This window comes from Salvia splendens, chromosome 4 (assembly GCF_004379255.2).
Source record: "Salvia splendens isolate huo1 chromosome 4, SspV2, whole genome shotgun sequence".
Lineage (NCBI taxonomy): Eukaryota > Viridiplantae > Streptophyta > Magnoliopsida > Lamiales > Lamiaceae > Salvia > Salvia splendens.
Window position 1 is genome coordinate 17,308,251 of NC_056035.1, and position 16,086 is coordinate 17,324,336.

At 38.4% G+C, this 16,086-nt stretch overlaps 1 protein-coding gene across 1 annotated transcript; it reads right to left on the bottom strand.

Moving 5' to 3' along the window:
- Window positions 1-3,429: 3,429 nt before the first annotated feature.
- Window positions 3,430-6,213, bottom strand: LOC121797877 (epoxide hydrolase A-like). Its single transcript, XM_042196634.1, has 3 exons — window positions 5,683-6,213; window positions 4,165-4,403; window positions 3,430-3,971 (listed from the first exon to the last, which is right to left on the bottom strand). Exons 1-3 carry the CDS (start codon window positions 6,148-6,150, stop codon window positions 3,722-3,724), a joined length of 957 nt encoding a protein of 318 aa, XP_042052568.1. The 5' UTR covers window positions 6,151-6,213; the 3' UTR covers window positions 3,430-3,721.
- Between the last annotated feature and the right edge of the window lie 9,873 nt (window positions 6,214-16,086).

The following is a 16,086-nucleotide window of genomic DNA, read 5'->3' on the forward strand; positions in this document are numbered from 1 at the left end:
TTTTTAAATGCTAAATTCGAAAAATTTGTATAAATACCCCTACCCCGGCTTCATTTGTAACATTTCATTTCACGATTCCACCCTCGAAACTCACATTTTCATTACTACGAAATGGATTCAAGTCCCAATAGTCCGATGTTTAGTGGTGATGCCTCGATGGCGCGGACGTTGTTGCAGACGCACAAGGCCCTCGAGAAGTGTACGGACCCCGCCAAAGCCGAATACCTCCAGGGGTTGATCGATGAGCTGCGCAGGGAGTTGGGAATTGCGTAGATTAGCCAACTTGAATCGTGTAACTTTTGTTAATCAATGCAGTCTTCGCCGGTTTTTAGCTACTCGTTGTGTTTTTTAATTAGTTTGTATTATATATTTGAAAACATTTAAATTAATTAACTAAATAATAGTAAAACATATATGGCGCGCCTTAGGGCGCCCCACTGTAGGTGAGAGGGTAGGAGGATTAAAATGATGACGTGGCGGTGCATAGCCTTAGGGCGCCCCATTGCTAATGTTCTAAGGAAAAGTTGAGTCTTTTTTGCGGTTTAGGTTCTATACCTATTGACTATAAGGAGTATGTTTTATTGAAAACATATGAATTTTGTTAAACTCCAAACTAATGTTAATGTTACTCAAGAACGTAAACGCAAATATTTATATGTCAGTAGCTTATAGAAATTGAATTTAACGACAAGTTATAAGATACATTTAGAATGCATACATAAAAGTAGCTCCTTGTATTTTAAATTCCTTGATTTCTATAATTTACTAGAAAAAAAATTATTTATCACATGGTTTGCCCTTTATCATTAATTGTTGATTAAATTCATAGAAAATAATAGACTCGTCTTTATAGAAAATATTCCGTCGGTATTTTGTATAAGTACCTACTTTGTTTCCTAAACATAGAAACTCTTTCTATTTTAGTTTGTTTCCTAAAAATAAAAACTTTCCATTTTAGAACTTTTTTCTCTCTATGGAGGGAGTAAGACCACCCGCAACGCGTTACGCGGGTGGCACGAGTCCCGTTCCTCCGTGACGAGACGGGCGAGGGACGCGTTGCAGCGTCCCGTCCCGTCACCAGCCCTCCGGATCACCCATCACGCCGAGACGCCGCGCGAGACGTCTTGCCACGCGCTCCCGCAATATGGCGCGCGCTGGGGCCATGCGTGACGCCCACTCGCTGGCCCGCGAGTGGTTTCGTCACGCTGATGCAATAATTCATTTTTTAAATTCGAATTTATTTAAAAAAATTTAAATTTCAAAAACGGTAATATTACTGTTTTCGACCGTTTTCTTTTTTTTTATTTATTTTTTATTTTTTTACTCTATAAATACTCCTATATTTCATCTTCATTTCACACACAAACACACATCTAATCCTCTCAAATCATCTCTCTTTCCTCTCCAATTTTCATCTCAAATCATCTCTTTTATTCTTCCCTCAAATTTAATCGATCTAATGGATCCATATGAGCAAATGCGTCGAATAATGGAAGAATCACTTGAAGAAGATCGACGCCGGGAGGCGGAGGAAGCCGCGCCGCCCCAAAGACGATCCCGAACTTACATCCATCGTAACCGGGAGAAAGCCGCCGCAAGGTTAGTCCGCGACTACTTCTGCGATAACCCGGTGTGGGGAGATACCTACTTCCGTTGCCGTTTTCGCATGCGGCGAACGCTATTTCTCCACATCGCAAATACATTGGCAGTCCGAAAAGAGTTCTTCCAAGAAAGGTTCGACGTCGTCGGCCGTCCTAGCCACATAACGCTGCAGAAATGTACTGCAGCAATCCGTCAGCTTGCGACTGGACAAACGACGGATGTGTTCGATGAATACCTCCACATTGGAGAAAGCACTGGGAGAATGTGCTTGATCCAATTCTGCAAAGGCGTCCGGGCAGCCTTCACCGACGAATTTCTCCGGAAGCCAAGCACGACAGATTACCAGTTTCTGCTCTGCCTTCACGAAGAAGTGCACGGATTACCCGGGATGCTTGGCAGCGTCAATTGCATGCACTGGCAATGGAAGAATTGTCCGGTGGCGTGGAGTGGGTCGTACACGAGCGGCCACAAAGGCACCCACCCCACCGTTATACTCGAGGCCGTTGCCGACTACCGGCTATGGATCTGGCATGCGTACTTCGGGGTCCCCGGCTCGAACAACGACATAAACGTGCTCCACCAATCCGACCTCTTCGCCGAAGTTTTGGATGGTAAAGCGTCGACCATCAACTTCACCGCTAACAACCAAAAATATAAAATGCGGTACTATCTTGCCGACGGTATCTACCCGAAGTGGCCAACCTTCGTGAAGACGTGCACCAGGCCTGTGAACCCAAAGCAGGTGCTTTTTGCGCAGAAGCAGGAGGCTGCTCGGAAGGATGTGGAGCGGGTGTTCGGGGTTCTCCAAGCGCGCTTCAACATTATCAAAGCCCCGGCTCATACGTGGTTCATGGAGAGCATGATCGACATCATGTATACGTGCATAATCTTGCCCAACATGATTGTCCAAGACAAAGGACCCGAGGCGGGAAATTGGTTCGACCCTGAAGCCCCCGGAAGCTCTACCGCAAGTAGTTCGCCACGCAGTGGAGTGCATCCGTCTATACAAGAACGATTGTCTATTCGGGCAAGGACACGTGACTCTTCCGCCCACACCCAACTCCAAGATGATCTAATGGCGCACATTTGGGCAAAATTTGGCTAAGAAAATTATTAAATTATGTCTTTTTAATTTTTTTAGGAAATTATTAAATTATGTTTTTTACGAATTTTATGTTGTAAGTTTATTTTATTTAATGAAGTGTGTTTTTATTAATTGAATTTGGTTGGAAATAAAAATAAAAAATGAAATTCCATTAATAGTAATTTAAGGGACGGTTAAGGGACGGATAAGTGACAGCGTTGCAGATGTCCTTATTGATATTCTCAACCTAGATAGATATAGAAAATCTATCACTAATGGTTATTGGTGTCGATCTTAAGTCATTTCCTATCTTTATTGGTTGATAATCACGATGAGATAAGCACTTATTGCTTGATTAAGACAAGTACTAAGTCTCAGTGATTATTTATTTCTTAATCTACATGAGCAACATTGAGTCTACGGTGTTGGTCATTCTCTGCTTTGACTTCTCGATATGTGCGCATTTTCGCAACCAATTACCATTTCATCTTGGGCATCAGTGATCAACATACAAGAAAGGCTAGTATTGTTACTTTATAAAATTGTACGACGACTTTGTGGAGTTGGTATTGTCCCCAAGATTTATTCTGGTCAAGTTTATATTGTACAGAGACTTAGCTCGATGTAATTTATTCCAATACAATATATAAGGCCATTTCATAACTCCTAACACTCTTTGAAAAAAGAAATTATTGTAAACGTTTCAAAGAAATTATTGTAAACGTATCAAAGATATAAGTAGATATAACAATACGAAGAGAATTGCAGATTCATAGTGACCATATACGGTACTAAATGTTACAAACATTTATACATTTATTTGGCCACCATGAGGCATGAACAACTATCAATGGTCTTTAAACAAAAATACATAAAAAAAGGCCCATATGTGTCAACTCTATTTTCAACTCAATTTAGTTTTGAATCTTGATTGTAGTAGCTCATATATAAATTTAATGATTTGGACATACATGACGAGGAAATCCAAATTCGAAAATGAAAGATACTAGATGATTAGAGGTTGGAGGCTTGGAGCTAATAAAACTTGGTGAAAAATTGATGAAGAGCAGCATTAACCTCATTAGGTCTCTCTTGATTGATGAAGTGGCCGGTATCTTCCACCACCACGCATTCCTCCAGCAACGGCACGTCCCGCTTGAACCCTCCTTCCGACACGTACTCCTTCACCCCCGGCGTTGTATACACCATGTCAAGATCCCCTACTATGTACTTCACCGGAACTCTCACCTTTGCCCCCGTCCACGCCGCCGTCAGCTCCCAGTTCCTACATGTACAAACAACCCAATCACTCTTTTTTCATTTAGAATTAGTTAGTGAAATGCGAGACCAACTTATCATTTATGATTAAAAAAATGAAAGTGGACAATTAATGAGAGACAGATAAAAATGGGCAATGTAGATAGTTAATGGGGAACTGAGGGAGTAGTAGTAATTCATTTGTTCGATTAGACACGTACAAATCGAGGGCGCGATAGTAATTGAGGCCGCCGGTGAAGCCCTTGTGCTCGTATTTACAGGCGTAGTATTTGAGGTCTTGTTCAGTGAACCAATGCGGCAGCTTGATGCTCTTTGGGTCCTCTCCGAATGGCTTTTCTTTCGGTAGAAGGGGCGGCCCCGGTCTTCGCTCCGTCAGGATCTTCTTTATCACTGCTTCCGCTCCGTATTCTGCTATTTCTGATTCTATTTTTCCGACTTCCTGTTTTATGGAATAACATTTTCATTAAGATAGGTTCAAAATTTGTAACTCCCTCCGTCTCATAAAAAATATGAGCAACTGAAATGACAAGTGAATTAATGCACAATTGGTAAAGTAAGAGAGACGATGAAAAGATAATTAAGGTAGTGTAGTGGATAGTGAGACACACTTTATTATTAGTGTTTAATGAGTTATAATAGTAGGCCATATTGGTACAAGTTCTAAATAAATTGATGTATATAAATAATGAGTTGGTGAAAACTTTTCACAAATCGAAATGCTCATATTTTTGTAGGACGGACGAAAATAGAAAGTGCACATATTTTTATGAGGACTAAGTAGTTATAACTTATAACCAAACATATAAAAAGGACTAAGTAGTTATAACCAAACATATAAAAACTAGAATTAGGTATTTGAGTTTGAATCTTTACCTATCAACTACGATGAGCGCAAAAATATTTAAGATTAAAACCCAATAAAAAAACTACATAGATTTTGCTACGTCTTCACCAACACATTGCTATTCGAGTGATAATTATGATCAGGATGATTATTAAATGTTTTATTAGTGAGATCGGGGAAATTATTGATAAAATTAAAACCAAATAATTATATATGGGAGTTATGAGAAAGTCATTTATTTGGCGATTCCAAAACAAAGCGACAGAGACAGACAACATGCTGAAGTGCAATGCATTGACATTTGACAGTTGTATCATTAATGGTGCAAGTTCAACCCCCTTCCATCGATTTCATTAATTAAACCTTATGAATTTAAATTTCGCAATCTCCAATAGTCACGCATGCATTAATGTCAGCGGCAGGCAACGAACCATCTAGTTTCAAATGTTAATTAAGAGCACTTGCAAAAACATGTAAAAGTTGAAAAATACTACTCACTCGGTTAGTTAAATAAGTATTGTCTACTTCTGATAAATGCACCTCACATTAATCTAACTCATTACCTTCACATTCTATTATAAAACTAATATATAAATATGAGAACCATATTCCACTAAATTTTTCTCACATTTCGTAAAACCAGTGGTGAGTCAAATATGTACGATACTTCTTGGACGGAGAGAGTATCATAGTATCATGAAATGGCTAAATATTTAAAAATGTGCTACTTCATATGCAATTGAAACTAAAAGACGTTTATTGATTAGTAATTTAATCAAAACTGACGCATAAATACAAACTACTACTCCATAAAATTAATTTTAGTTTATCTTAAAATTGGTGATATAAGGAAATACTAGTAATTTAAAAAAACCTGCAATCTGCACATGTAGTAATCGTCTCCAAAGAAAGCACGCATGCCGGCGATGGGCTTGACGGTGGGATGGCGGGGGCGATACGGCACGGTCAGGGAGACGAAGGCCTTGATCAAATCGGGGCGGAAGAGACAGAGGTACCAGCCGACCATGGCGCCCCAGTCGTGAGCCACCAGGAAAACCGGTTGGCCGGCGGCGAGGGACTCTATGAGGGCCACGATGTCGGCGGCCACGTGGAGGCACGAGTAGCTGGATGCATCGGGCGGGGCGTCGGAGTCGCCGAAGCCGCGGAGGTCGGGAGCCACGGCGCGGTATCCGAGGGAGGAGAGCGCCAAGATCTGGTGGCGCCACGTGTACCAGAGCTCGGGGAAGCCGTGGAGGAGGAGCACGACGGGGCCTTTACCTTTCTCGGCGACGTGCATGTTTATGCCGTTTACGTGAACGCTTCTGTGCTCGATGCCTTCCATCGAACGCGATATTTATCTATGTGCCCTGTTTCCTTGGAAATGCGATTTTAGTGTACCGTCTGTAGGCGAGGATGGTTTATTTAAAGAGCCAAAAAGTGTCTGACACGATATCTTAATTACTCGTTTAAACGTTCAAAAGGATAGAATTATTTAATAGCCCAAAAGAGAAAGAATGAGATAGCATATTCTTATCTTAAGAGCATCCATATCGGCGAGTTGCAGCTCGTCTGTCCGTCCGTGCCAGCGGCGCGATACCGCTGTCCGCCGCTGCGCTCTTGCCGCTGGCACGGCGCTGCTCGATGCATCGAGCACGTCCGTGCCAACGAGCAGCATACGTGGCAGGCGGTGATTGGTCAACGGCATAGCCGTTGACAATTTGATTTTTTTTTTAAATCTGATTTTAATTAAAAATCCGATTAAAAATAAAAAAAATATTTTCACACTTCCCAAAAAATTATATCCGTTTTCTACCCACTTTTAATTTATTTTTCAATTTTTTCCCCCAAAAATATCCATTTTCATCTATAAATACCCTCACTTTCACACCCAAAAATTCACACCACACTACACAATTCTCATCTACATTCTCTCATTTCCATTCTCAATTCTCAATCATTCTTCCACTCCTACAACATAACAATGTCCGGCCACAACGATCACCCCCCCGGCTCCCACGGTTGGAACCCCGAGTAGTTTGGTTCACAACCGTTTCCTAGTCCGGAAACAGAATATTCAGCCTCACCTCAAACCCAAGGTTTGGAAGTTCCGGGTGGCTACCGGCCTTACCCGATCGACGACCAATATGCCCCCGAAGGGCAATACGGGTGGACACCCGAGCCTAGAGCGAGGTCGAGCGGCCACTCCCAAACTCCGACTCCTGCTACTCGCGGTGTGCGCACACCGTACACTCCGGCGGAGATGGAGCAATTGTTCAAAGCGCTCTTGTCAATCTCCGAAGATCCGGAGGTTGGCACGAACTAATCCAGCGATCATTATTGGTGGCGCATCTGTCGCCGGTACAATTAAAACCGGCCGGCTGGAACAATCGAGCTCAACGAGAGTATGGTGCGCAATGCCATATACAGAGCCAACGAAGAAATCCTAAAGTTCCAGGGGTATTACCTCCAGGAAGAGCGGTCGGCGGGGAGCGGCCGAAGCGAGGTCGACATCATCAGTTCCGCCTTGTCGACCTACCAATCCATGAACTACAAGCCGTTCAAGTACCTCAACATTTGGCAGGAGACGCAGTCGCATCCGAAGTATAGGGGAGGCGTAACATCCTCCTCTAGCGGCTCCTCCAAACGGTCAAGGTCAGTATCCCTATCCGACGCCGGCTCTGAAGACGTGGCTAGCCAACTTGCCGGAACTAACTTGAGTAGCCCCGACGCCGGCCCGAGCGGTTCCCAACGCCGACCGCAAAGAAGGAAGAAGGTGGCGGCCAACCGCCGTCGCGCCGCGACTCCATCCGCCCCCGATCCCGAACCCGCTCCCACTCCCTATGTGCCACCTCAACCCCCCACCAACTCGTTGTGGGGGTTTTGGCCCAACTCAATTTGGCCGATAGGTCAAATATGACCCCCGAGCAACTTCGATCGCATGTGGCGATGATACGGGGTCTCCAAAGAACGTTGGGGGTATTGCCGGATGATGACTAATCTTCCCCGGATGTAATTTTTACGCTTAAATTGTGTAATTTTTATTTTTAGTAGTTTAATTATGTAATTTTCATTTTTTAGGATTTTAATTATGTAATTTTAATTTTTTAGGATTTTAATTATGTAATTTTTATTTTTTAGGAATTTAATTATGTAATTTTTAGTTTTATTGTAATTTGTAATATTATTCCGGGTATTTTTAATGAATTTTAATTTTGTGGAAATATTTTATTTAAATTGAATAATAGAATGGTAGGACCCATGTGCTCGTCCTTGCGGAAGAGCACGTAAGTGGGTGTTGTGCTCTTGCCTAAGAGCAGGCAGAAAAAGTGGGGTCGGGCCCACATCCATACTCGCTGGCAAGAGCACGAATGTGGATTCTCTAAAGCTCATCTTAATTAATTATCTTGTACTAATTTAAAATCCAACCAAACATGCACTTAAAGTACTAAGAATTTCCGTACTTAATGAACGGTCAAATTTCCAAGTAATTTCAGATACAATTTTGATTATGCTCGATAACGATTGATAAAAAAACTCTGGGAGTTTGTTAACAAAACTGAGTACATTAATAAATTTGTTGGACGTAGTACAATCTCAAAAGATATAGGAACATAAGGAATTACACAAAAATGAAAGACGGGAAAGGAACTACATTGAAAATCTAAAATACAAAAATTTAATAGCCGAGTTGAGAAATCCTCTTTTTACAAGACATGATACGTCTGGTAGTGCTCTCGAATTTGACGTATCGGCTCGGATGTAGCAGCATTGCTGACAGACAAATTTTGGCAAAATGGAAGATGGTGATGACAAAGCTTTAATGCACACAAAGAACTTATGTTTATGCATAGAAATATTTGTGGAAATGCATGGAATGTGTGTCATATCCATAGACGTAGTTCATAATTGGTGCTTGTTGGAGTCAATGGATACCTAAACGTGTACAAACCGAACCGGCCCGGCGGTTAACTGGAATCGGAACCGGAATCGGCGGTTTGAACCGTCCGGTGGGTTGCCGGTTAACACGGGCGAGTTCAGGGTAGGCGAAATCATGAACCGTGAACCGGCGGTTCAAAATCGGCAGTTCAGCGGTTTGAACCGTCGGTTCAACGGTTCAAACGGCTAACTCCGGGGTAGGTTCGTAGGGTTTCAGAGTAGGGAGCGGTTTTCGTCAGAAACCGCCGGTTCAAACCGGTTTCCGCAGGTTCCGGGAACTTTTCAGGGATATGGCCAGGTTGCGGTGCATAGGCATGCTAAACGGTCAGAAATCGGCGGTTTTGTGTCGGAAAACCGTGGACTAAACCGCCGGTTTTATCAGCAATCACTCGACCCAACCTAACCATCCACGTTTTTAATATTTAATAACTTTTATCTTTTCCATACAATCAATATTCATCCAACCCAACCATACATGTTTTGATGGTTTATCAATGACCACCCAACCACAATATTATATATTTATTTTTATTATTTTTTATAATAATACTATAACATGAAATATTACTATTACACAATAAGTGACAAACTAAAAATTATAAAAATAAACAAATAAAAATTATCAAATTGTACTAAAGAAAAGGATTTTATAAAGAGAAAAGATGAAACAAATGTGATCTCTGTTTATAGAGGATAAAATTTTTTAAATTTTGGTATAATTTTTACAATTTATTAACATAATATATTAAAGATGCTTCCTCTGTCACATAAAAAGTTATGTAAATTTTCCATTTTCGTCCGTCCCACAAATATATATGCATTCCATTTTTGGAATGTTATAACAATTTAAAAATGTAGATCCAACTATCCACTAACACTATTTTAACTACCATTCTTCTCATCTCTCTTACTTACCAATTTTGTCTTAATTCACGTGTCATACTCATTGCTCATATTTTTATGGGACGAGAGGAGTACTATATAAATTTTATAAAAATAAAATATCAACCAATGAAATTATGTCATTTGGCTCAATCTCATTGACTGAATCAATAGAATGACATGACTCAACCAAGTGGTTGGAGGCTACCTACCTTCAATTCCATTTTTGTTAATTGTGTAATGACATGGAGGTCGGCTTCATCCAACCGATAAACTTGGTCTTAAGTCTGCCATCAAGTTTAGCATGTAACCACCGAAAGTTACAGACATTACATGTGTCATTCACGGACGCATGCTGGACGTGTTCAGAGTATAAACTTGTGCGGATGAATATGGACACATGTCACGTTGTTGTACGTTCAAAGGACGTATACATATGACCTAATCAATATGCACACAAATCAAGACAACTATTGACAAATTACTCAAAAATCAATTGTCAAGATCCAAGTCAACGGTCTCAGACTCTCGGCGAGATGGGCATGTTTTAGAGTATTAACAACTAAGTCTATTTTTTGGCAGACAAAGAGAATATACAATTAGTTCTGTATTTACATTAAATATACTCTCTCTATTTGTGAAATGTTATTCACGTTTGACTCAACAAAGGTTTTAAAAAATGTGAAAACAAGTTAGTGAAAAAATTAGTGGAACAGAGGTTACACATTTATATACACCCCCATCTCATAATAAATGTTATTAATTCTTTTTTAATTTATCCCACAAAAAATGTCACATTTCCTTTTATGGAAAAAACTCACTCTCACATTAATAAAAAATACTTCATCCGTCTCAACTAAGTTGAAACAAAATTTTGGGTACGAAGAATAGAAATTGTACTGAAAAGTAGGAGAGATGAATAAAGAGAGAATAAAATAAATGGTGGAATGAAATAAGAGTGATTGAATATTTATTTTTTGTTACAAAAAGAAAATGATTCAATTTAGTTGGATTATCTAAAAAGGAATACGACTCAACTTAGTTGGAATGAAAGAAGTGCTAAAAACAACATATTCTAAAATCGCATACTCTTCCCCAAGTGTATCATCACTTATAGGACGGATGGAGTATTAGTTTTAAAATAGAATGAGAGTGTATTAACTTAATAGAAAAATGAGCTCCATTTGCCAAAAATAATAAAAAAAAAAGAGTGGACAACATTTTACAAAATAACAAAAGTGGTCTACATTTCAAACGGAGAGTAAATTTTAAAATCTTAATGATTTTTCAAAACACAAGAAATAAATTTTTAGAATTATATTCCCAAGATTCAGTTATCTTAAAGATTATTTTGTTTACCAATTTTACTTTTTCATTAAAAACACATGGTCTTATAAGCAATTTAACAAGAAAATTTAATTCTTGATTTTTACAACTTCATGAAAAATAACAAAAAAACGTCGACCAATGTTTAACTTTAGGAATCAATATCCCTACAATAAATAATTTTTTAAAGAATCTATATCCATGAATTAGAGCGAATAAATGAGGGGCAATTGTTTTAAGTAATGTGAGGTAACAACTACCAACAAATAAGAGTCAATGACTCCATTAATATTCTTGTTAAAAATAACAAAAGTGTGCGCGGTGCAACATCTCACTGTTTCCGGTCAATAAAACCGATATGGATTTGAATGCTAAATAGGTGACTGAAACATAAACGGATGTTAGATTTGAATAATAAATTAGCGGTGCATTTATCAATGATATATAGCCATAGCATGACATCTTATTGAAAACGTTGATTATTAATAAAGCTAAATACATTTGATTAGTGTCAGCAAACGGCAAAACTGGTAGTAATTTGGATTAAAAAAATGGATTGAAGAAATAAAGAAAAGGAATGTGGCGTAATATCATTGAAGCGAAACTCCATGGATTCAGAATGGAGAGGGCTCAAGCAGATTAGACCAAACATTTTCTATGCGCACAAATAAAATCTCGGGAATGAGAGTAATAAACACTCCGAAGAAGAACTATGTGCAGTGCAGTGCAGTGCAGTGCAGCTTTACAATCAAAAAGAAATTGTGGAAAAAAAGAAAAAATCATTAACTCAAGTTGGAAACAGTTGAAATTAAAGGGAGGCAGGCGCCGCCGATAGTTATGCCCATCTCTAAACCAATTTCGCTACTTTATAGGGACAGATAGTGTGGGTTGTAGGCTGGGCCCTTTCACTCAAACCCTAATCCACAACAGCACATAATAAATGTGCAGCACATAATAAATGTGCCGTTGCAACAATGCATCCCCTTTTGAGTAATTAAATTTATTTCAGAGTAGTGCTAAATGACCACATTATGGTCAGCCATAAAAATAAAAAAATAATACTCCTTCCGTCCCGGGCTACTCGCTCATTTCCTTTTCGGCTCGGAGATTAATGAATGAGTGTATAGGAAAGTCAAAAATGACGGCTGTAGGTGAAATTTTTTACTAAAAATGGAAAGAGTGCAAGTAACTTGGGACGCCCAAAAAGGAAATAAGTGCGAGTAGTGCGGGACGGAGGGAGTAAAAGATAGTGTATTTAATGTCATTTCGTTGAAATCAATACTTCTAAAAAGTATCAATTTTATTTGTACAATTGTACCATTAGTTATTAAATATAAATATGAAGAGACTAGAATTTATTCAATTGGATCATTAGTTAACTCATGTTGCATGAAATTTATATAAATAAAAATTAATATTTATTAAGGTTACATGATAATTAATTTAATTATTTCTTATATTTATAATACCAACGCATCGTGGTAATACTTTTATTTTTCATATTTACTTAAAATACTCTAAATGTTCGTATATTTACAAATAAGTAAAATTGAGCTTTGATCAATATACTTATTTATATTAATAATCATGGGTTAATATTATAAATGATCACTAAACTACAAAGCATGTATCAAATTAGTTCCAAATAAATTTATTTCATAACGAGTACAAAACTTTATTGATTCCAACTTGGTATAATAGGAAAACATTTTTTAAAGGACAAAATTTTAATCTTAAATTAAAAAATAGTGTAAAAATAAATTATTGAAAACATAAAATTAAAAAAATGAATGAATCTAATAAAAGAAATACGTATAAAAGTGTAAAATTAGGATTAGAGAAATGAAATAAAAATAACTAGAATTAAGTAAAAGGGTAATAGTGTAAAATTATTTGAGCATTAAATGACTTACTTGAAACATTAATAGTCATACTATCTAAATTTACTAAAATGTCATTTTATGGCCAGCCATAATGTGGCTGCATAGCATTTCCCTTTATTTAAAGCAATATAAGAGATAGACAACAATGCTATGCGGCCACAATGTGGCTGGCCACACAGGGACATAATAGTAATTACAAGTATTAAAATAATAAGAGTAATAAGTGTAGTTATTAGTACTGTAGCATTTTTACATAATAACCCTTGCCTATTGAAATCTTTTTACTACTTACTTTTTATGTTATTTAGTTTCAATACAATTTACAGTTTTAAAATGAATCAACAACCCTCTCGCCTACTCTTTCCTTTACAAATGTGGTTTGACACATCTGGTTCGTCGGAAAATTTTTGATCAAGGGATGTTTTTTTCTATTTTCATATATCTAATCAAATATAATTTGTTAACAACACCATAATAGTACTCCATATCTTATAAAATGACAAGAACAATAATGTAGATAATACTAACTTGATAACATTAATAAGAGCATCTGCAACGGTGGACGGACGACATCCGTCCGTCGGTGCCGCTGGCAAGGACGAGCTCCGCCGCCGCTGCGCTCGCGCCGCTGGCTGCATCGAGCACGTCCGTGCCAGCGAGCAGGTGACGTGGCGGCACACGATTGGGCAACGACTATGCCGTTGCCTTTGAATTTATTTATTTATTTATTAAAAATCGATTTTTAATAAAAAAAACTGATTAAAAATAAAAAAAAATTATTTTTCCACTTCCCAAAAAAATATATCCGTTTTTAACCGTTTTCTACCACTTTTTATTTTTTTATTTTTTTCCCCAAAAAATACACATTTTCATCTATAAATACCCTCACTTTCACACCCAAAAATTCACACCACACTACACAATTCTCATCAACATTCTCTCATTTCCATTCTCATCTTCATTCTCTCATATCCATTATCATCTTCATTCTCTCATCTTCCACTTTCAATAATGTCCGGCCAAGGCGATAACCCCCCGGTCTCCCACGGTTGGAACCCCGAATGGTTCGGTTCACAACCGTTTTCTAGTCCTGAAACGGAATATTCGGCCCCTCCTCAAACCCAAAGTTCGGGCGTTCCGGGTGGCTACCGGCCATACCCAATCTACGACCAAGATGCCCCCAAAGGGCGATACAGGTGAACACCCGAGCCTAGGTCGACCGCCCCCTCCCAAACTCCGACTCCTCCTACTCGCAGTGTCCGCACACTCCGACGGAGATGGATAAATTGTTCACGGCGTACTTGGAAATCTCCGAAGATCCGGTGGTTGGCACGAACCAATCCGACGATCACTTTTGGTGGCGCATCGCTCGCTGGTACAATGAAAACCGGCCGCCGGGAACAGTCGAGCGCAACAAGAGTATGGTGCGCAACGCCATCTACCGAGCCAACGAAGAAATTAGCAAGTTAAATGGCTATTTCCTCCAGGAAGAGCGGTCGGCGGGGAGCGGCCGAAGCGAGGTCGACATCATCACTGCCGCGATGAGCACCTACCAATCCTTGAACTACAAGCCGTTCAAGTACCTCAAAGTTTGGCAGGAGACGCGGACGCACCCGAAGTATAGGGGAGGCATAACATCCTCCTCTAGCGGCTCCTCCAAACTGTCATGGTCGGTATGCCTATCCGACGCCGGCTCCGAAGAAGTGGCTAGCCAACTCGCAGGAGCTAACTTAGGTAGCCCCGACGCCGGCCCGAGCGGTTCCCAACGCCGACCGCAAGGAAGGAAGAAGGTTGCGTCCAACCGCCGTCGAGCCACGGTTGCAACCGCTGATGCCCCCGTTCCCGCTCTCGTTCCCATTCTATATGCGCCACCTCCACCCCCCACCAACTCGTTGTGGACCCTTTTGGCCCAACTCAATATGGCCGATAGGTCCACTTTGACCCCCTCGCAACTTCGATCGCACGAGGCCATGATATTAGGCCTCCAAAAATAATTGGGGGTAGTGCCGCCGGATGAGTAGTCTTCCATGGGGGTATTTTTAGCTTTTAATTATGTAATTTTTAATTTTTAGGAGTTTAATTATATAATTTTTAATTTTTAGTATTTTAATTATGTAATTTTTAATTTTTAGGATTTTAATTATGTCTTTTTTATTTTATTTGTAATTTGTAATATTTATTGTGGTTTTTTAATGAATTTTAATATTATGGAAATTTTTTTATTTAATTGAATTTTAAATTGAATTGTGCTCGTCATTGCGGAAGAGCACAGCTGTGGGTGTTGTGCTCTTGCCTAAGAGCAGGCATGATTAGTGGCGTCGGGCCCACAGCCGTGCTCGTTGGCAAGAGCACGGTTGTGAGTGCTGTAATATTCTTTTATATTGTATCACACATTATTGTTGAATATTATAGCTTATAAAATACTAACATATACTAATATTTCATTATTATATATCAATTATTTTATAATTTTGTATTTTAATTTTATTTCATGGATTAATATCATAATTATTGATTTTCATATTATGATATATTCGTGTATATATACTAATTAGTACATTGTTATATCATCACTATATTTACATCTCACAATTAAAGTCATATTTTGTCATTTTGTTTGTCTCACTATAAGAGTCTTATTTCACTTTTATCATAAATGATAAGTAGACCTCACATCCCAACAACATACTACACTCACATTTTTTTTATAAAACTAATATATATAAGTGAGACTCACATTCCACTAACTTATTCATAAGTGACTTGTATTACTTTTATATGATTATAATTTAAATTACTGAATGAATTTTAAGAATTATTTTGAATTCAAATTAATTCACATCATAATTATTCAATGGAACCTAAAATCAAATAAAATTTCTTTACTATTAAAATATTCAATTATCTTTAGTTCAAATTAATTTGATCTCTATTATTATATTGAAACTTAAGATTAAATACATTTCAAACTGATCCATGACCAACCGAATTGTAAGAACAATTGAAATTTCCAATTCAAACATTCAATTATTCAATTTCATTCAATTATAGACTACATAAAAGTGTCGCAACTAATTTAGGATATCAAATGATTTAATTCACTTTCAATGTTAATCTCATATTTCACTTAAAAGTACTTAATCTACTACGGAGGAGTACTAGTATTTTTTTTCTATATTTTTAATATTGAAATTCAATTCTCTGTAAAATATGAATTACTTGTATATCAAATTAAAGTATTTTAAATTATC

Bases quoted from the DNA above. Each gene is read 5' to 3' on its own strand.
- LOC121797877 (XM_042196634.1), bottom strand. From the start codon at position 6,150: ATGGAAGGCATCGAGCACAGAAGCGTTCACGTAAACGGCATAAACATG. The intron at 4,404-5,682 runs GTTTTTTTAAAT...TCCATAAAACAG, and splicing joins ACTACATGTGCAGATTGCAG to GAAGTCGGAAAAATAGAATC. The intron at 3,972-4,164 runs GTACGTGTCTAA...TTGTACATGTAG, and splicing joins TACTATCGCGCCCTCGATTT to GAACTGGGAGCTGACGGCGG.